Source organism: Arachis duranensis, chromosome 10 (genome assembly GCF_000817695.3).
Source record: "Arachis duranensis cultivar V14167 chromosome 10, aradu.V14167.gnm2.J7QH, whole genome shotgun sequence".
Taxonomy (NCBI): Eukaryota; Viridiplantae; Streptophyta; class Magnoliopsida; order Fabales; family Fabaceae; genus Arachis; species Arachis duranensis.
The window spans coordinates 103654065-103677197 of NC_029781.3; the positions used below are offsets into that span (position 1 = coordinate 103654065).

General features: G+C 30.3%; 3 protein-coding genes across 3 annotated transcripts in view; 1 reads left to right on the top strand and 2 right to left on the bottom strand.

Moving 5' to 3' along the window:
* LOC107471854 (DNA gyrase subunit A, chloroplastic/mitochondrial) overlaps nt 1-7727 on the top strand; it is a 14606-nt gene extending 6879 nt beyond the window's left edge. The window contains exons 13-27 of the mRNA XM_016091364.3: nt 520-568; nt 1158-1244; nt 1914-2007; nt 2191-2261; nt 2375-2464; nt 3209-3334; nt 3433-3590; nt 4152-4233; nt 5111-5275; nt 5383-5484; nt 5860-5996; nt 6302-6422; nt 6510-6564; nt 6716-6815; nt 7304-7727. Of these exons, the coding sequence (XP_015946850.1) occupies nt 520-568; nt 1158-1244; nt 1914-2007; nt 2191-2261; nt 2375-2464; nt 3209-3334; nt 3433-3590; nt 4152-4233; nt 5111-5275; nt 5383-5484; nt 5860-5996; nt 6302-6422; nt 6510-6564; nt 6716-6815; nt 7304-7412 (1546 nt within the window). The 3' untranslated portion in view covers nt 7413-7727. The remainder of the gene's footprint in view (nt 1-519; nt 569-1157; nt 1245-1913; nt 2008-2190; nt 2262-2374; nt 2465-3208; nt 3335-3432; nt 3591-4151; nt 4234-5110; nt 5276-5382; nt 5485-5859; nt 5997-6301; nt 6423-6509; nt 6565-6715; nt 6816-7303) is intronic.
* A 221-nt stretch (nt 7728-7948) lies between these two features.
* On the bottom strand, nt 7949-10550 carry LOC107471857 (protein C2-DOMAIN ABA-RELATED 7-like). The gene is made up of 4 exons (XM_016091366.3): nt 10361-10550; nt 10054-10186; nt 8883-8978; nt 7949-8512 (listed from the first exon to the last, which is right to left on the bottom strand). The coding sequence occupies exons 2-4, from the start codon at nt 10162-10164 to the stop codon at nt 8207-8209; spliced, it is 513 nt and encodes a 170-aa protein (XP_015946852.1). The 5' UTR covers nt 10165-10186; nt 10361-10550; the 3' UTR covers nt 7949-8206.
* Nucleotides 10551-11084: 534 nt separating this feature from the next.
* LOC107472052 (3-ketoacyl-CoA synthase 20-like) lies at nt 11085-16509 on the bottom strand. Its single transcript, XM_016091625.3, has 3 exons — nt 15833-16509; nt 12079-12538; nt 11085-11632 (listed from the first exon to the last, which is right to left on the bottom strand). Exons 1-3 carry the CDS (start codon nt 16499-16501, stop codon nt 11304-11306), a joined length of 1458 nt encoding a protein of 485 aa, XP_015947111.1. The 5' UTR covers nt 16502-16509; the 3' UTR covers nt 11085-11303.
* Between the last annotated feature and the right edge of the window lie 6624 nt (nt 16510-23133).

Genomic DNA, 23133 nt, shown 5'->3' on the forward strand with positions numbered 1-23133 from the left:
AATTATACGGGGTATTTTGGAGTCTTTGAGTAACATAGAACTGACTTTATGGATATATGAGATTTGACAACAAAGTTTACGTAATTTTTATCACATTGCTATCAAACCAGCTATCAAACCAGCTATGTTATATGGGGCGGAGCTTGGGGCAACAGAAGGTGAACATGAAAACAAGCTTAGTATGGATGACATAAGGAATTTCAAATTGCTCTATCTAGTAAAGGAATTTTCTCTTCTAGGAGATATAGGGCCCATCTGGATAAAGTGTTTTGTGTTTGGACATGCAATAACAGAAGTGCTTGTCTTGAGTGTCTTTTTTTTTTTTTTTGTGATGCTAGATATTTGACTTCCTGAAAGCATACACTGTTTTTGATTCATGTTGTTGTGTCCACTCATTAGACCAGACTTTGTTATCATTGTTGTATTGTTTCTCTCTTCGTGCTTATGTTGTTATTATCATGATGTTTCATTTATATTTCTTATCATAATATGAACGCTTTTTGTTTGCTATCTCTGTAGTATTCTTAACGGGCAACCCAAACAAATGGGGCTGAAGGAATTACTTCAGGTAGGTACTGGCAGTAGCTGACCTCACAATAGTGCTTATCATATCTTTTTCGTTGATATTTGTAGAAAGTGAGGTATTTATGTTTAATGTTACAACTTGACTCAGAATATATGGAGGAGACTTAGAACTTATAGTGTATTCATGGACCAAAACTAGTATGAAGTATAATAGTCTCCACATGGATGCTGACTTATATAGAGAAACAAAGAGAGAGAGAGAGAGAGAGAGAGAGAGAGAGAGAGGATATTGGCTGTTTGTTGAGAAGATGATGTGGTTTTACTCAAGACAAACATTCTCTGTCAAGTTTTTTTCAACAAAATAGGTGCTTGGTTCTGTCATGATGAACGGCTGTTCTTGTCCTCCTCAAATGTCAATATGTCATGGCCTCATGGGACAAAAGATCCTAGGTGGTGATCTATATAATTTCCAGGCAGTAGTATATAGCATAATACAGTTGCCTGCTTTAACTAATTCTAACTATATTATAAAAGAACATCATTTGCTGCTAACTGCTGGTTATATTCTGATATTGTTCCATAGATTCGGCAAATTATTTTTGTCCAATTGCCTAATATTAACTTCACTCCAGGCATTCATAGACTTCAGATGCACTGTTGTTGAGAGGCGTGCAAGATTTAAGCTTTCCCATGCACAAGCGAGAAGACATATTGTTGAGGTATGTGATAGATTTTGTAACGTTTGTCTACAGTTGCATTTTCTTGTGTTTTTTATGTGCATAGGGAGAATAAAGTTTTCAGGCATATACCACCAGTGGAGTAGTTATTCTTGTGTGTTTCATGTTTCAATTGGTTTAAAAGTGATAGCTGTAGAAACCTTTGTGACACCAAAGATGTATTGTTTTCCCAATGAAAGCATTTGCTGTTGCATTAGAATTACCAGCATATGCTGTATTGGATGAAGACATCATCATTGGTCAATGAGAGTGATGACATGGTTAGCTGGAACTTTTCTTGATAGGAGTCGGTCCTCCAAGGATTGTGTCTTTGTAGTTCCTATATACTATGTTGGGGATTTAGTGAATTGCTTGAGAGGAAAATCCCTCTAAGCACTGCTATTCCATACACCATGCAATGGGATCCCATGGATTTGATTTGATAAATATACAAAATAAACTAATCACTAGATATCAAATTATCATTCAACATTTTCTCTTCTATACATTTTGCTAATATATTTATAATTTTCTGTTATTTGAAATGCCTAAGGAAATATATGCTTTTGGAAAATCTGATGCCTGAAGATTGAACTAGCTTTAGTCTGTTTTACACTTTCATTTTTTCCCCTATGAGCACCTTGGAAGTAAGCATTTTTCCTGAAAACTCAGGGTATTCTTATCGGGTTTGATAATCTGGATCGGGTGATTCACATAATTCGTGAATCTTCAAGTAACTCAATTGCTGCAGCTGCTCTATGTAATGGTAAACTCCTTAATTTTGAAGCATGTTTATCTATTTTGCACGATTTTATTCCTCCTTTAAATGTATATCTTCTAGACATTATCAATTGGAAATTATCCTCTGATTCTTGAAATCCATTAAACTGTGGCTCCAAATGCTCATTCAATCATCTTTTTAATGTGAATTCTCTTATATATATTGCAGAATTCGGCCTCTCTGGGAAGCAAGCTGAAGCTCTTATGGACATTAGCCTTAGAAGGCTGACCCTTCGTGAGGTTTGTTGAACTCATCATACTAATTGCTACACTAGAATAATTTACTTAAAAAAGTTTTCTATAAAAATACTTGTGATAAAGGTAGTGGTAGAATAATAAGTTGTGCTGTGCAGAGTGGAAACTTTGTGGCTGAAAGTAAATCTTTGATGGAACAAATTTTGAAGTTAGAGGAACTGTTATCTAGCAGGAAAAATATACTGGAGGTATGGCTTAAATTCAAGTTATAGGTCTCATTACATATTGTTTTGCCATGTTGGAGATTATTAACCTTTTGTGTTAGCATATTAAGAGTATTTATTCTGTGTGATAATGATGATACTTGATCGTTTTGTGTGGAAATTTGTGGAATTGAATTATTTTCAAGTAAAAACCAATGATTGAAAAGGGATTTTTATAAACCCACGGATTCCTTTCCACACTGATATTCATAACTTCATTATTTCTAATGTGACTAAGGAGTCAAGACATGAAACATTAAACTATTAGTGACACTATCTACATTGCTCATAAACCTTGAGGTCTAGCATGAGTGGTAGTTGTTTGGGTTGCTTAAACGTCATGTCCTGGGTTCGATCCATAGGACAGCATGCAAGTTTCATGGTCAGCCTCCTACCCACCGAAATGTTAACTCAGACGGGGCTAGGGTTAGTCGTTGGCTCTCGGTTGACTGATACCCGAGGGTTTAAGTATATTGACCCAAAAAAAATTTACATTGCTCATAAACGTCATTTAATTATTAATAAAAAGTTACAAATGGAACTTTTATCTTTTTGGTTTCCCTCCAATTCCTTGTGGCTTAACTTTATTCAAAACCTTCTAATGACCCATATCCTCTCTCTCTCTCTAGATTATTTCTACTTACTCCCAACTCACTGTTGGCTTTTTGCAATTGTTTAAAGAAATCATTTATTGGAGATGTCTATCTGACCTTTTTCTCATACTTTTAGCTTATTGAACAAGAAGCAATTGAGCTTAAAAATAGGTTTGCCAACCCCAGGCGTTCTACGTTGGAGGACACAGATAATGGTCAACTTGAAGATATTGATATTATCCCAAACGAAGATATGCTATTGGTAGGTGCCAGCAAGAATATAATGCTTAATTTTTACTTAATTCATTTACTGGTCACCAAGTGATTCATGTGCTGCTGATGTTATGTTCTTACTTTCAGGCACTTAGTGAAAAGGGTTATTTAAAGCGGATGAAGCCAAGCACTTTTAACCTACAAAATCGTGGAACAATTGGCAAATCAGTAGGAAAACTGAGGGTGAATGATTCAATGTCTGACTTTCTTGTTTGTCGGGCACATGATCATGTCCTTTATTTCAGGTTGTGTTCCTCTTATGCTTTCAAATATAACATATGCTGCCTTGCTTAATTTTTAGTCCCTTGAGATGGTGACATGGTGTAGAGCGTAGCGGATGAAGACCCAAGATTTTTAAAAATTTGTTGTGTGTAATTTCAAGAGACTTGCATATCCAGAAGCACAAAAAGCCATGATCAAACTGTGTCTGAACCTAACAACTGAAGCATAAATTGTTAATTAGGAACCACATTACATAATCAACTATCATCTGTAATTAATATAGTATAACGAATGGAAATATTCACTTCATTTTTCATTGTAATGTGGGTAGGACCTGGACTTAGTTGTATTGGTATGTACATTCTTCCCTAAACAGCTTTCCTGAGTTTACAGACTTCCTAAGTAGGCTTTGTTTAGTTAACCCTTTGTCAAGGGAGTAAAATGATAGTGACTTCATTATGTATCATTTGTTTTTTATTCTCTTAATTGTACTCATTATTTTACTTGTCAGTATGTAAATCGTTGTATTTCAGCTGATGTAGTTGCATTCAAATATGGAATGGCTTGTGAAATTTAAATTTCAGTGATAAGGGAACGGTATACTCGGCTCGTGCATACAAAGTTCCTGAATGTAGCCGGACTGCTGCTGGCACCCCACTTGTTCAGGTATCTATTTATTAATATTATTGCTCTCTCTCTCTCTCTCTCTTTGGGACAGATATATCATGAATGAACTCTTTCAGAAGTTTAAACTGTTAAGTTGAGGCATATAGATGGTTTTAAATTGAGACAGCATCCGTTCAGTACTGGTTTTGGGCTTGAAGTGAGAAATTTGCACATGTTCAGTTTGTGTTTTGAAATTTAAAATATTGAAGAAGGGACAACGTGGGTTAAATTGATGATCATTTGTGTTCTAATATCAGGTTATGAACCATTTTTACAAAAGTTTTAATTGTTTAAATAGAGGCATATAAATAATTTTTTTATATAATTATTAGTAAATATCTTAAAATTGCCAAAAAGATTCGGATGAACTCATGTAGCTGTAGTAAAACTTGATTCCAACTCCCTAACAAAGCAAATGAATAATAGATACTTGACCCATTTATTTTGTAGTGAGCTCAATACTTTGTTTAAAGAAAAAATCAAAAGTATTACTGAATGGATTAATGTCACAATTTTATTAACTGTATGTTAAGAGTTCCTATTGGAGGAAGTTGATCCCTAGTTACAAAACTTGAGAACGTTTGCTAGAACGAAAAGTGGGCATACACATTAAGGGGGTGCAATAAAAGGGTTCGGATGCTAAACGGGATATTGAGGTTAAGATTTTAACATTCATACCAATAAAGAATTATTAGCCTAATTTATCGAGAGTGGGGAAACATTTGTGATTTCTATGCTTGGGAGAAAAGACTTTGAATGGTATTATCTTATCCTAATATTTTGCTGTAATTTTTTATCAACTGTTGGTCAAAATCTGATCTGAAGCACAAGTTGGTGATAATAACTACATGTTATTTGTTTTTAACATTTGAGCCAGATATTATCTTTGTCTGATGGTGGAAGGATAACGTCCATTATTCCTGTGAGTGAGTTTGCTGAAGATCAGTTTTTGCTGATGCTCACCATGCAAGGCTACATCAAGAAAGTTCCCTTGAATGCTTTTTCATCAATCCGGTCGACCGGGATCATTGCAATTCAGTTGGTTTGTTTTTCCAGACTGAGTTCTCTTCATCCAAATTCTATTGTAGATCTTCTAGATTAGTTGTTAACATGATTGCCTTAAGTATTATTCATTGTTTAACTTGAAAGGTTCCTGGCGATGAGCTGAAGTGGGTCCGTCGTTGCACAAATGATGATGTTGTGGCGATGGCTTCACACAATGGAATGGTCATACTTAGCTTATGCAGCAAGGCAAGTTTCTGCTTGTTATTTCTACTAAATGCAGAACTAACTTTTGAATTTTGTAAACATTGACATATAAGCAAATCATACATTGTTTACTTAAAGCTTTGCATTAATCTTAGGTTTTTATGTGTGTGTATATTTTTGTTCTTTATTGTTGAAATTGATTGCTTATACTATATGGAATTGTCTCCATGTCAGTGAATTTGTTCATTTTATAGAGAATTAAAGCTTGGCATTAATCATATGTTGTTTCTTCAAGAAATGACATGTGATGTAACTTTCTCAAACAGGCTATGCCCATGTGATGTGAATAAATACTGTCAGAATTAACTGTTGAATAGCAGTATTTTGTTTTGACACAACTACATTGTTTAACCTCAGATTCGCACACTTGGAAGAAGTACAAGGGGGGCGCTAGCAATGAGACTGAAAGAAGGGGATAGGATGGCCAGTGTGGATATCATACCTGCAGCATTGTGGAATGACATGGAAAACTCCTCAAAGTTTCCTGGGAGCAAGTAATAATGCCAAGCCACTGAATTGTTTGTGAATTTGATAACTGCTAGTGTTTTGAGGTTTCTATTTGACTTGGGTAGACTTGTTAATAAGCTAAAAAAGTGTTGTAATCTAGTTGTTTGGTAACAATTTGTTATATTTTCTGTCTTTATTCACCAAATTATTTAAATGCTTAGATATCATATACTTTTATTTGTTCTTTATCTCTTGAATGTCCCTTGATGAACTGATATGAACACTAGTCTTTGTGAAGGCAATGCTGGAGTAATTTATCACGTTGTCTAATTTGCTTACTATATGCCTGCAGTGCAAAAAGCCAAAAAGGGCCATGGTTGTTGTTTGTGTCTGAAAGTGGCTATGGAAAACGGGTTCCTTTAAGCAGTTTCCGGATTTCACCTTTGAATCGAGTTGGTTTGATTGGATACAAGGTAATTCAACCATCACTCAGTTGTCAACTTCAACAGTATGAACTTGTCTGTTCTTTTAAAACGTGTGTTTCTTTGTTGGTTATTCAGTTTGCGGCTGAGGATCGCTTGGCTGCTGTTTTTGTGGTTGGATTCACATTAGCAGGTATTTTTTCTCAGTATTGCACTTAGTACGACATCCTTGGTTCCAGTTTCGATCATTAGTTATTTTTGTTTAATGTCGGTGCTGTTATTGTGATTTAAATTGTGTACTTGTGAGATTTCATTTAGTATCATTATCTGTATGACTGTATCAGAGGATGGCGAAAGTGATGAACAAGTGGTTCTTGTAAGCCAAAGTGGTACAGTCAACAGAATCAAGGTCCGGGATATTTCTATACAGTCTCGATTTGCAAGGTAAGATAAGGATTTCTTCTATTATATTAGCAGCTTGTTTTAATTTTTCCGAATGGAGTTTAATTCTTGAGTAGATTAATATAAACAAATCAATCAAGATATTTAGGGGAAACAAATATGCCTCCAAAGAAATAAAACAAGCAAAGATCTCTTTCATATATGAATGTTTGACTGGTTTCTGAGTGTATGTATATATGTCTGGTTTGGGTCTACCGATGATGTAATGTACCAATGTGTGTGTGTCCTTCAAGCCAATAAATATACTGTGAACCAAAACATAGATATAATTCCTTTGACTTTGCATTTGGTCTAGTTGCTACATTTTGCGTCTTCCTGTTCCAACATGAATTAACCTTGCACCGGAGCAGGTGACCAGTATGTTACCCAATCAGGCACTGGAAAATTTCAATAAAATTACCTGTCGCATCATTATTCCGATACCTGGCTCTTGCTGGTTTACCGATGGTTGTTTTTGTTGAATCTGTTAGGGGGGTTATTTTGATGCGCCTTGATCATGCTGGAAAGATTCAATCAGCTTCCTTAATCTCAGCAACAGATTGTGAGCCTGATGAAGTTTTAGCTATCACTCAAAGCTAGTTGTAGATCAGCCTCCAAGCCCCTTTATCTTTAAGGTTTTCTCTCCAGGTTAGGAGAAACGGCGGTAATTTGTTCTTGGCGCCTTGTAAATTTAATGTATGTGGAATTAGACGAGTGAAAAACATGCACTTTAGGTTATAGAATGAGTCACTAGGCATTATTAATCTGTGTCTGTCGGCCGAAGACAACTACTAATTCCTAGGTTTGTCAGAGTTTTCGGAATGTGATGTATGTATTGGTGCAAAACTACAAGATGTAACTGTACCACTATTGGATATCCCAACTGTTTCTGTTTGAAATTCTAGTTCTTAAATATCCGAGAATCTTATCCAAATTTGCCATGGGAGAGTTTGGTCTTTGGTGTATGAAAAATTAGCATGGAGTTCAGAATTTGGCATTATTCACAATTCAAGTTTTTTATGCTTGGATTATGATAAAATCGATCATTCCAAATTTCATAGAATTGAGAAATCAAATGAGTTCAAACTAATTACTTTTTAATGATACCAAAACTTGCCCAGCTGTTATCTGTTGAAATTATTTAAATAAATTAAATCTCAAAGGCAATCAAAAATGGATCAACCATACTCAAAAAGTATGTTTGGGTAGTTACACTATGTGCATTAGGATTTTGTCTTTAAAATAGAAATGTAAATAGACAGATAGACTCTTTTTTTTCTATTCTTAAAAAGTATAGAAAATATTAAGATTCTGTCTTTCGAAGAGAAAAATTGTCTTTTCTTTCTCTTCGTTGAGTTTCTGTCTCTCCTAAAAGCAAAATCCAAACGCAGCCTTTAAGGTCGTAGCTCTGATAAACCCTTACAACCAGGTACATCAACCCACTCCATTTCACAAACAAGTTCACCACACTCAACATTTTTCAATCTCAAGATCATCTCTTGGATTATAGTCCCATCTTGCCAAATGCAAGAGCTCTCTTCAGCAAGGCAGTTAACCCTATTTGGCTGAATCCTCTTCACCACGCACCCATCTGGAAGCCTCTCCAACCCCATCACCAAGCACTGAAGATAAGGCCTCAGTTCTATAATCGCCTCACCCATTTTGTCGTCCGACGATAAGGTGTCTTTGTCGTAAATCGTCTGCATGGAGAAACAGAATGCAGAACTAAAGCCATTAACTAGTGTAATTCAAGAATTACCTTATTTTTAATAACGGATTTAAGTGCAAACAATTTTAGCTATGAAAAACATAAACTAACTTGATATCCATTAAAGATTGGATTAGTTTGACAAAACTATACAGAGTGGTTTGGTGGGTTTTTGTTAAACTAACTAAATATTTGAAATAAATATGATCAGAAGGATTTTTATTTGTTTTTTTATCTCCACCACTTTATGAGTGGTAAAGATGCATTTATGCTATTGTTGTGATATCCTGATGATGGCAAATTGGCAATGACCAATAATGACAAACATGAAAAAGAAAAAAAACATTATGCTTAATACGTACCAAATTTATTGGAGTATTAAAATCCTTAATAGAAAGAATCAGTTCTTCATTCCACTCTGGATTACAGTTGTCTTTGATGACCTTAGTTTTGAGCTTCTGCACATCAAATTTCAAATTAAAGAATCAATGTGTTACCTTATAAAATGCATGTATTTTCAGTGAGAAGATTCTACATTTCAATTAGGAGTGAGCACATGTCGGATTAGTTCAGATTTAGAGTGAAATTAGAACTAAACTAATTGAATTGTAATTAGTTCGATTTGGTTTGGATTTACATTTTTTTATGTTGTATCCGAACTAAATCAAACCGATTAAGAACGGATTGGTTTGGTTCGGATAATTGGGTACCGATGAAGTTTTTATCTTAAAAATTCTGTAAATACAATAAAACATATAAAATCAATAGAAAGAATCCAAACATGTTTAACACTAAATACATTAAAAATTAAACACATTAAAAATTCAAACATATTAGATATTAAAATCCAAACATGTTAAACACCAAACACATTAAAAGCTAAATACAAAAGTACAATAGAAATAATCCTTCAAAGGAATAATCTTTCAAAGTTTTCATTCCATAATTCTTCATTAAAAGGCAACATACATATATATATAATTTTTTTTATTTAATTAATACATGGTCGGATTCACGGATTGGTTCGGATTCCGCACTCCCAGAACTATTACCTAGACCTATTACTAGAGAGAGTCATTGGTTTGGTTCGAGTCAGACCTATTACCCATTAATTCTAGAACCAATTTAATTAGTTCGATTCACATTCAGACAGATAATCGAATACTTGCTACCTGTGCTCCCTCTTAATTTCAATAGGAGATATGAGTTTTCTTTTTATCCTTGTAATGAAATGATGTGTTGAGATCACACCATGAAAGAGTTACAATCAAATTTAATTGGTCTGTTAATTAGACAATGATGTGTCACAAAATAACTATATTACCTATAATTATCTAACCGACAAAAATCAATCTAATTTATAATTTTATTTTCAGAATATTTTCCTATTAATCCAAAAAAATTAAACAGGCACAAAACTAAAGAGCATTCAAGTTCCAAAAATTCTAATGCTTTTGCAATAGAAATATGATAATTACCAAACTAAAAAAAGTGTTCATGTAACAAAGATCCTTGAAATAATAAGATTCTAACCTGTTCCCCTATGTTGACAACAACATAAGGGTCACTAGAAGAAGTATCTCGAACTGCGAGATTAATGCCTTTCTTAATCCTAAGTTTGAGGAGACCCAAGATACTGTCCATCGCAACACACCTCTATTAATTTCTGCACACCACAAAGATAAAAATATATCAATGATATCAATTTAATTTTGTTACAATTTATCTCTCTCTAATCTGCTGTTAACATTGAATGAATAAAACGAGAATTGAATGTTTAAGAAAAAAATTATATCAACATAGGAAAGAGCAAAACTGGAATCATTAATGGTTTACGTACGATGTTGTTGTGTGTCCAAATTTTTATGGATTCAAACCCCAAAACAGAGATCAGAGGAGAAAACTAGTTAGCCAAGGTCAAATCATAACCTTGGCTTGTAACAAATTTTGTGATCTCCTTGTGTTATAGGGGCCTAGAGCATTTCTATTCTCTGTGGCCCTCTATCTCCAGCTACTCCTACAAACTAGTGTGACCACAAATATTATTAAAGATTTATATTGTGTTCTTCAAAGATCATACTCAAATTAGTACTTAAAATATAATGATAAATCAAATTGGTATTTTTGTTAATTGGAAAATGATGTGACGTATTATCATTTAATTTATAGACCGGCTAATTTGATGTACAATTGTATCTTTTAGAAATAAATTTAAAATATTTAATCTTTTAAAAACTAAATTGATATGTTTGAAATATTCTAAAAATTATTTTGATTATTAATCTTAAATTTAATTTTAATGTATTGTCAGTATAAAATAGTTCTATATGTGCATATATGTCGTGTAAAAAAATAACTACTTTTTTTACATTAATTATATAAATAATCCTCTAAGAAATCATTATGATTGGACAAATAACATTTTACATTAGTTCATCAAAATTAACTTCATCATTAATTTTAGTAGCCATAATTGCTCTAATAGTTGTTAGTCCATATAATTCATATATAAAGTCAGAACTAGGGTGACATTTGTATATCCACGCATATTTCATTGACCCTAAGAAATGAAATATATATATCAAAGAGAGTAACATCACACACATCTAATCTAAGTTTAATTACCAGGGCATAACACAATTAGTCCCTAGCATCACATTTGGGTAATCAAGGTAAATTTAATTCTAGATAGTAAGGGGTCCTAAACCATATCCCATGCATAGATAGATAGATACCATAAATTCCAAATAAATAAAACATTCTTGAAGGTATTATTATTATTATTATTTGTTATTACTAGTGGGCTTTGGTGGATTGAGTTTGACTGGAAAATCATCAATTTCATCCCTCCAAGGAGTATTCTTCAAAGGTGGTTCAATATTCTTCAATGCAACCCAAACAGCAGTGTTTACCTTGAATCCAGATCCAAATGCCATTTGCCAAACCCTGTCACCTTTCTTCACTCTTCCTTTGGCCTCACAGTATGCCAATTCATACCATACAGAGCTTGATGATGTGTTCCCAAACCTGTAAAGTGTCATTCTAGAAGGTTCCATGTGCCAATCATCAAGCTCAAGACTCTTTTGCATCCTATCAAGAACAGCTCTCCCACCTGCACCAGTAACAAATCCAAAAAACATCTTTATATTTTATTATATATATATATAAGGTAGAAATTCAGATGGAAGATGGAGTCAATTTCACATTGTTAGAATATAAATAGGATCAGTTAGTATTATTTAATATATCTGAATATTTATTATAGGAGATTACGTCTTTATTGTTACAATTTTTTTAATATTTATAAATATTTTTTTATATTGTATCATTTGAGACAATTTAAATAGACAACTCGAATACATTTAATAATACATAAATTTTTTTATATTCTAACACACCTAAACCTAATAACTAAGAACTATTAGATGAAAACTTATCAAATTAATCAAATTAAATTTTACTTAAAGTTGATTGCAACTGAATTTTCACCGTTATAATTTCAATTAAACTTGGATTAAATCTTTAAAACCCTAAATTTAAAAGAATTGGAGGAGTTACCTGTGTGGATGCAAAAATGGTCGAAAGCTAACGTGAAATTAGGGACGTAAGCCTCAATCATGATCTTGAGAAACTTGCGTTTAACGAAGTTGACGACGAACTTGACTTTCTCCGAGATCGGGAGAACAACCGGACCGAGGGAGGTGATGTGGATCTTGAGAGCGTCCCTGGCCACATTCATGAGTTCTTTCGACAGAGAAACGCCGATTTTATGAGCCTCGTCTTCTTCCTGAAACACACATTTGTAGCTGTTGTCGTCGGCGCCGACGTGCGTGCGAAGCGTGTGGATCAGCTGGTATTTTGAACGGCAGCGATCCGATGGGTGGCTGGAGAGCAGAGCTGCCGAGCCACCCATTCGGAAGAGGCAGTTGGTTAGCATCATTGAAGGGTTGTTGCCTCTGTAAATGCTTGAAGTTTCATTTTCTGTACTCAGCACCAATGCATATGAATTTGGATGTACCTGTTACATTTTCTGTTAGTTTTTTAATCTCTTCCAGTGCTAATATAAATTACCAAGAGTTAGTTAAGTTAGTTACCATCTCCGTATAAAACCGTTTTATACATGTATTAAATTACATAACGTTCTATTAGTAAAAATAATCACTTTTACGATGATTGTCTGAATAATTATACAAAAAAATAGCCAATAAATAATAACTCAAATGACATAATCTCTATATACTCAATTAAGAGGTTGCGAATTCGAATCTCCTATCTTTGGTTAAATATATATATATATACAAAAAAATAGTTGTGTTTGCACCACAAAAAGTTAGAGTTTGATTATACGTATATAACATATACATGTTTAATTTTTTTTTAATATATATTTTATATTTTAATAAATATTTTATATTAATAGTTAATTTAATAATAATTTTTTATGTACATATAAGATAGTTGTATTATTAATAAAAGAATAGAGTGTTGATTAATGTTGGTTTAAATATGTAGTGAATAGAAAAATGTTGATTTTTTAGTACTTGTGATAATAAAAAAGGAATTTAATTTTTGACAAAAATAGATAGTTAATCATATATATGACCACATTATCACCGTTTAAAAAATAAAGGAAATTAGTTAAGGTTATTAGTTAATCTCCTAGGGATCTTATTTAAGTCTAGATTCTCATTTTTTACTCTATTTTCTTCTCTTTTGTTTTTAGTAAGAAGACTAAGTGTTTTTATCTAAAATATTATTTATTTTATTTTCTTTTGAATAGAAAAATGTTAACGCTGGCTATCATTGAAAAGTGAAAAACAACCACCAAATCTTTAAAGTGTAATTGTTTGTTATCCACTTTTAAATTGTACGATCCACATGCATTTTATTATTTTTGTATAGAAGCAATTGACTGATTTGAAATCTCTTGAATCTTAATAAATTTGGAAGGTAGAATGGACAAAAGTTCTAGGCATGAGTCATCATTACACCAACTTAAAACACTACTATTTGCATGTGTCTATGATGAAGCTTTGTTTTGTGTTGAGTATTGTAACAGTTGTAGCATTAGGCATTAAATGTGTAACAATAGTTAATATGTTGTTGTGATAGATACAAGATTCAATTAATGCATTACACTATATATATTTTTCTGTAGAATCTGAGTTCACTGTACTTCCTACCTATAAAGTAATATAGTCTACGGTGATAGACCTACAAGATAATTAAGAACACCCACCAAATTTAAGGGACAAACACATGCTTTGGTATTTATAAATATCTAAACTTTTGTTTTGGGTGTAAATATCTCTAAAAACACTTAAATCTTGGTTTTTTTTGTGTACAATGACGGCATATGGATGTTCGATTAAGTAAGATATCAGATATTTATTATTTTTGGTATCCGAATGGTTATTTTAGATAGTATAGGTGTATTGTATTTAAAAAATTAGTAGTATTTTATCTTAAATGTTTATTTTTTAATTCATATTGAACCAAATAAATAATCTATTGTACACATTATACAAATATTCCATTGATTTTCTAACGGGATTTGGTAAGGGGAAACCTCGGATATGGTCTGTAATATTTTTCTTAAACATAATTTTGTGCTTCATATTTTTAAATTTTTTATTGCATTAAAGTGTCGCTTTAGTGGGTCAAGTCATGTTGTATTGTTGTAAAATAGTTCTATCTCAAAATTTATTTATATATATGACACACATAGAATAGGTGTATTTATTATGAGCACCTATTTTGTCCTGTAGTTTATCAACTATGTTACATAAATATAAAAAATTATTTATAAATAAATTATTTGTATATTAATATTGAAATATGAAATGGTCGCACATTTATATTTATAATAAAATTTTATAAATAATACAATTAAAATTTGATTAGCACTTTATAAAATAATATAATTAAACTAGATTATATTTATAATCAAAATACAAATAAGAGTAAGTAATGCTTAATGTTTGGTGTAAAATGTTTGATTGTGTTGTTTTCAAATATATTATTATTCTGCTATTGTCTATTAATGATTAGATTATTTGAATGTAAAATATTTGATATTTTGGTGGTTAATTATTTTATTAAAAAAATATATATAATATATAAAATGGAGTCTATATAACATCATGAAAAATGATATTCAAACCTTTTTTGATACATTTAAAATGCGTATTTTACTTTTACAAGAAAAGTATATATACTTATTGTATTTTATTTTTCTCATTATTTTCATACTTATATTTTTAAAAAAGAAAAAAAAAACAAGCACTAAGATGTATAAAAAAAGTTACAACTAACATATTTCTATCATTTTTTAATATAATAGAATTTTATTATTCTATTTTTTTTTAAGTTTTAATCATGTTACACAGGCACAAAAAATTTGTCACACACGCTAATCAATCACTCATCATATAATAAGAATATAAAATAACTCTATATTCATATTTATACTCATTTTTGTGTACCCTAGCCCCTACATAATTACTAGTTTAATTTGTGGCATGGGAATGAATTAATGAGTTCATGCATTCAGGTAGTGTTATATATATACTATTGAAACTTTCATAACGTTTAATGCATACAGTATCAAATCATCAAACTCTAAAAACTAAAAAGAAATAAAAGAACATAAAACAAGTAAAATTTATATACTTCAGTTTATCATCAACCTTTTATTTCATCATATCCAACTATGATGCATGGCATCTGAGTGAGAAAATAATGGAAGCAATCTATGAAGATGCATGAAATAATAAAGTTAGTAGACTATATTCACACGGAAGATAATTAAGCAAAGATGGTAGTTAAAATGTGAGCATGTGTTGTGTTAATCAAACATCAAATTATGTAGCGACTTTTAATACTATTTCACAAGAGTAGTATCAAAATTAAGTTAAAATTCTCATGGTTTTTACTTAAAATTTATAGTTAAAAATTGTTAAATAATATTATTTATTTAACTAAAATAAAGACTCACATACAATTGTGTTAATGTGAAGTTAATATTTAAGAATCATTAAATAACGAATTAGTCAAACTTGTAAAATTATTTAATAATTTTTGAATATCAACCTTATATAAAAGCATCTGCATCTACGTGCGAGAGTTTTTACTTGATTTAGTTTTGGTGAAAACTCAGGTGCAGTCGACGTCATGTGAAGTTTATACCAGTTAAATTATTTAACGATTTTCAGTTATCAACTTTATGTAAAGTCGACTCCACCTGAGTTTCTACCTTCAATTTTATAACTATAAATTTCATATGAAAATAACTGCATCTAACTAGTCAGACCTGAAGGAGTTGTTTGGCAAAATCCACAGCAAGAACACCAGCACTGCACCCCATACCACTGAGATCATAGGTGAGAATATTTCCTCTAAGCTTGTAGTGATTAACAATGGTGTCTGACAAAGAAGGAGTAGGATTGAACAAACAACAATTCACAACAAGAATCCCAATGTCCTTACTCTGAACACCAGTTTTCTCAAGCAACTCATCAACAGCTCCAAAAAGCACCGTATCAGTTTCCTTCCTCGCTTCATCAAAAGTGAGCTTCGGTGGAATATGCAACACTCCCTCCGGTAGATACGTCTTCGGCCCCAAACCAGACCTGTCTAAAATCTTTGCAACCAACTTGAGGCTCTCTTCTGAGAGAAAACCCACGTGCTTGGCACGTTCTAGAATCATCTCGGTGGTGCAAAGACAAGAGAGGCCTGGTTTGAAGCACGCGAAGTCTACCAAAAAAACATATCTTGTTCTCCTCACAAGATAGTGGTACGTGAAAGCTGCCGCTAAACAAAACGAAGTTATTAAAGAATGCTTACTACGGTTCAGCGACTCTTCGCCAGAACCGTAGTAATAAGCGGAAGCCGCGGCTCCCGCTAAAAGCGAGAGATATAAAAGATTGTTCATTATATTAGAAATCAAGAAGTTGAAGAATGGGTGAGTATACTTGAGCATTACTATTGTTGCATAGAGGGGGTATTGGAGATTTTATGATGGGTATGTGTGTGTTATTCTCTATAAATAAGGAAAAAAGAGTGTGTTTGAGTTTGTGAAAGTGTGACATGGTGGTGGAGAAAGTTAAAGAGAGTTGTACTGAGGGAGATAGAAGTCATAAGTGTTAGTAATTGTTGTTGTCAGAGTTGGTTTGGATTAGAGTAGTCCATGTGAACTAATTTCTTTTCTATGTGACATGATACACAGTTTAAGATTTTTGTATTCTAAAAAAAATATTTATCAATATAAATTATATATATTTATACATAAATATATAATAACTAATTTTCGATATTCGCATAATATATATTAAAATTAGGGGTGTGCATGGTCCGACCCGGTCCGAAGACCCAATTCGACTCCGAACATTTTAGGGACTAATTTGGTATAATTTTACTGGGTTTAGGGTCGGGTAAAGGTCTCAAAAATAGACCTGATCATTATTTCGGGTCGGGTTTGGGCCATGACTTGGGTCACCTAAAATCGGACTGGTAGCCACACAATTAATATTTTGTGTATTAGTGATGGATGATGGCTATTCTTATGTGGAATTTAAGTATTGTAAACCTTCATATTTTGTGTTATTAGTTATTATAAGACTATAAGTTAATGTTTTATATTTAAAATGCATAAGATTTTAAACTAATCAATGCATAATATTGTGTTATTTGTATTGATTTAAATATTTGGTGTTATTAGACAATATTAGTATTGATTATGGTTATGCTTTAATTTTAGAAAAGAGTTGGTTCTTATTATATTTTCTAAATGAATTTTACCATGTAATGTATTTAATAATAAATATTAAAAATATTTATGTAAAATAATATATTTTTATAAAATATTTAATAATAAATTTAATAATTAATTTTTGTATATATATAATATTTTTATTCTACATAAATTCTTCATTAGAATCATTTTAAAAAGACAATAATATAAAATTATTTTATTTATTTTAATAATATTTAATTAATTAATATAATTATATAAAAAAATTAGACTATTTTAAATTAATTTTTATTTTCTCTTAAACATTTTTCTAAAAGAGTAAAAATACAGTTATAATTGAATATCACCTCAATCTAAAGAAAAAAAAAATAGTTTGGGGATTAAATAAGAGCCCACCAAAATTGAGGACGGTGATATTATTATTACCTAACACAACTTAAAGAAAATCTGAATTTTCATATACATTTCACTAAATTAATAGCTTGGAACTTCATCAATCTAATAAAGTTAAAAATAATTGTAAAGTTCTACTTGTAAAATATCTTGTTCTATTATATTGGCGGAAAGACTAAAATTACTAAGCATGTGAAGGTTAAGATTTAAGGTAAAGAACTAAAGATTACTACAAAAATGAGTATTTTTTAGTGTCATTAAAAATAATATCTTAGGTAGTTTTTCGGTGGTCATTAATTAATTGCTAGAAAAAGTGTCCAAAATGAAGTAATCTTTACCGTTACCAATTGTCAAGTAAAAATATTTTTTAATATTGCTTTTAAGCCTTTTATAATTGATACATGGTATTATTGACAGTAAAAAATTAAATAAGTATTACCAAAAAAATTTATGTTAACAATAAAAAATTTATTTTAACAATTATATATTAATCAATAAAATATTCTTAAACATTTTTACAATTAATTACCATTTAAAATATTACATTAAAAATGTTAAAAAGTATATTATTTTCTTGTAGTATTAATATATGAAATTAAAAACAGTAAACAAAATATTGTTTTTATTATTTTCAGTTTTTTATAAAATATAAAAAATAAAAATCACTGAAAATAAAAATAAAAAATGAAAGTATAAACTAATTATATCCTTAGCTTTTCCTTTTGTATGGTTATAAAAATTTACTATATATATTGAGATTAAAATCATGTCATACATAACATTATACATTATATATATGTAATAAATAAATAACAAAAAATATATGAACTTTGATATATTCTATCAATAATTCAATATAATATATATGTCTTAGCTTATAAGTCCAAAGAATAATAATGTGATGCTTTTATACCCTATGCACTTTATCATTTAATTTATTGGATAACTCAACATATATTGGCTGCCTGTTCTTTTTGGGTAAATCTCGAATTCTCATCATTCCACTATCTATCCTTTAACTGGAAAGAGGGAGTGTGGTGGGTTGGTTTAGAAATCACAACAAATTTGGCCAACTATGTGGGCATCACTTAACTATCTCATCAATTTTTTTCCTTCAATTCTGTCATGCACATGTTCTTTTTAATGTAATGTTGGCAAAACAAAAATAATGTTATCTATATACTGAAAATTAATTTCTGTTTGAGATATAATTATTAATATTATTTTTTTATTAATTTAAATTTTTAAAATTAATGATTTTATAATATGATTTATAAATTTTGTGTCTAAAAAATCTAATATAAAAAAAATAAAAAAAATAAAAAAATAAGGCCTTTAAAAAAAACCCCCCTAACAATTAAATTTGTTAGTTATTTAGGTCTTTTATTCTGTCAACTCTGACGAAGAATAAAATAGTCTATGACAACTTTAACGAGGGATAAAATGGTTACCGCCTTCTCTGTTTGGAAACGACGACATTCTCTCCTAATTTCTATCGTATCTTACATAACCCTAACATTCATACTCTCATTCTTCACTTTCACAGTCTTCTTTTCCATCTTCTCCTTCCTCCTCTTCAACTCCATAATCAAGGCATCAAGCCATGGTGTAATTGTCACACGTGTCATACCTATCTCAACATGTCATAAACTACACACTTTTTCAAATCTCTGTGATTGGTACACTAACCTCCTTCGCACTTCACCCATCAGAAGTATCAACTTCCATGTCCTCGATAACAGCATCACCTCCAACCCTGACAACGTCTACCACATCCTTAAGACAAAGTTCCACAACTATCTCAAGGACACGCCTTACTCCATTATCCGACAAGCAATATAGATTATTGGATATTAGGATATCATGAGAAGATTCTCCTTCAACATCATATCATATGCAAATTCTCATTTGGAATGGATTTCGAGTGCTTCATTCTTTTTCTCCTGGTCCTGGAGTCCAAGCTGGCAGACAGATTCGACCTCGTATCCAGGCTATTAGTACAGTGAGTAATGTCGCCATTGCTGCTCATATGAAATTGAAGCGATTACTGAACATTGATTCGGAAAAGAAACTGAAGAAAACGATTGGAGTGGTGGACAATGTGGCTATGGAGATGATAGGGTATAGGAGGAGGGAGATGATGACGACGATGGCGACAAATTTTAACAAATCGAATTTGCTGTCTAGATTCATGTGATCCATCGAAAACGACAAATACTTGAGAGACATAGTCATTAGTTTTCCTGAGTACGAATTGGTTGATAAAAAGTTGAAGATTTTTTTTCTTATGAACATTAAAGTTGCAGAGTGTGTAGCTTGAAGTTGCAGTGTTAGACTATTAGGATTATGCGAGATACGATGGAAATAAGAAGAAAACGGTATCATTTCTAATAGAGGAGTAGGGATTATTTTATTCCCCGTTAGAGTTGTTACGTACTATTTTATCCTTCGTTAGAGTTGATGGAGCAAAGAACTTAAGTAACTGATGACGGAATTAATTATTAAGGACTAATCGAATAATTAATTTTAATTGAGGGCTAAAGTATCTAATTCAAAATTTTTTAGAGGCAAAAATGAGTAAATACTATATATATATATCAAACAAAATTACATGATTCATATGAAATTACATATTAAGAAGAGTGTGATTAGTGTGACTGATTAGGATAAAATTATGCCAAGAAAAATCATGTGACAAAGTTGGCTAAAATAGAATTATCCAAATAATTTTTGCATTATTTCTTTACCGAAATTCAACTTCGAACAACGTTAACGCATATTTGGTGACTATTCAAATTTAATGCATAATTATTTCTTATATTTGTACTGTTCCCATTCCTATATCATATTGTTAATATTCTTAAAATTTTTACCTACTTGCACCAAAACATCATCAATGCAAATATATACAGGTACTTTTTTTTTTTTTTAAAAAATTATTATTTCAAGATATTGCTCGAGTTGTGGAAGAAAGTTTGGGCGTGAATTAATATGGTCCAAAGCTAAGGATGACAATGGATAAATGTGAAGGGGGGTATTTTTTTTCTTGCTCTCCATCCTCATTTAAAAAATTGTCTTCTATTCATGTCTTATACTTGTTATGGGTCCGCATTTAATTATCTCTGTAAAAAAGGAAGATATCTGCATGTATCTATATGGATATTATAAAAAAATAAAAAATTAACAAAAAATTAATATAATTCAATATATACAATTTAACATAATTCTACATATACAATTAAAATCCATGACATATTTATTATAAAAAAACATCTGTTAAAAAATATCATAAGGAATTAAGGTTAATAAGTTATGTGTATATAAATAAGGTTAATTACTAAATTAGTCTTCATATTTGGTGTATAAATATATATTATTTTATTTATTTTTTTATATTTTATATAAAATTAATTTTATAATTAACTTTTATTGTGAAGCTAAGATGATTATATGACAATTAATATTAATATTTTTACAACAATTAAAATCAAATTGATGGGTAGTAAATTAAAGTTGATTCAAATTGTCATTTATTCGTCACTTTCGATGAGATCATGCTGCTGTCCCTGTCATTGAAGTGCCGTACCATGCATTATGTATACATGCACCTAAATAGTTGATTTGATTTGAAGTTTGAACTTTATTAACTTGGTCAAATTCGGTGGAGTCTGAACCACACAGATCAACCAGGGTTAATGTATACAACCAAAAAAGGGTTAGGTTAGGTTAGTACAATCTGTTTTCATTTGGGAACATTAAAAAAACAAAAGGTTAATGTACTCAACCAACAAAAGGGTTATTAGAATACAACAAAAAGATCATATTGTTTCATTTTTTTTATGGATATATCATCTTATATAAGTATCAAGTAGCAAGCTAGGAATCTAATAGTATATCATTATTCATATATTTTAATATTTATCTTAATTTATATGATATGAAATTAATTTTAATATTTTTTTTGGTAACTTGATTAATTTTAATATATTAATAATATAAAATATTTTACAAAATTATATAATAATATTTGACTTTTTAAATAATTATTTACGTAATTAATATAAAAAATTATTTTTTGATCTGATATTATTTAATTAAATGCATAAATAAAATTATTTTATAATAACAATGTATCAAAAATAAATTTTTATTATAATACAATATAAACTTATTTTTTTTGTTAAAACTAAATTCTATTTTATAAAAACATGAAGCGGAATTTTTATATTAATTCTTTTTTTCTTTTTTATTTTCTTATTTTTATATTAAGTGGCTAAAATTTAAAACAGCTGAAAAATTTAATCAGTTCCGCTAGGTGAATAATAAGATGTGTGAACAATGTGAACCACGGATGGTATTTTAAATTTAGTAACCATCTAATTTTACTTTTACCTTAAATTTATTATTTTTATCTAATTTCACTTTGATCTAATTATACTCTCTTTTAACCCAAATTTCATTTTTACCGCAGCCATCCGTCTATTATTTATCCCAGCACGCCCTCCTTGCCGGCGAGAAACTCATACCATTGTCGTCTCCCACCGTCACCAACTTCAAATACTCTGTAAAAAACAAATATTCCATTTATACGAAGAATAAATATCTCATTTGTATAAAGATACTAATATATTATTTGCTAGTATGTTATTTTATACTAACAATATATAAAAATTAAATTCTAATAAATATCAAATATTTTTATTAGGAAATAAAAAAAATCACCATCTTCCAACTTCCATGCATTAATAACATAAGTAATAATCCACATACAATGTAAACTTGAAAAAGAAAATGCAATATAGATAAGGTACACATCCGATCCATAAATAAATGAATCACATGCCTGTTGGACTTAATATATACAAGTATACATACATCATCAATGTACTGAGTCTTGATACAGCAAATACATATCAATGTATCATGGTCAGTACAGACCAGAAGTTCATAAAGACCAGAGTACGTACATTCATAATATACATATATACATACATATATTCCGAACCCATACCGCTCTAATAATTACATAAAAAATAAAAAATATATTTTCTTAACGTTTGATATTTTTTATTTTTAATATTTAATTTTATTTTTAACATTTTTATTTTTTAAATTTATTTTTAAAAACTTTTAATTTTATCATTAATATTTTATATAAAATTTTAATATATTAAAATTAAATTCTAAAATTAAATACAGTTAAAATATTAAAAATAAAAAAATCAAATTAAAAATAAAAATATATTTTTATTCTTATAAAAAAGCCGATTCATTAATGCAATGTAGTACAAACATAGCACAAACAAAATATCTACTTGCATGGATATCCGAGTTTCAATTTTTTAAAATTTGTTGACCAAAATACGTTCATTAATATTCTTTTAAAATAGCTGGCTTTCCTAGTAGTATCTTCAAAGAAAACGGTTGCAACTAATAATACATTAAGAAAATAAAAAATAAAAATTTAA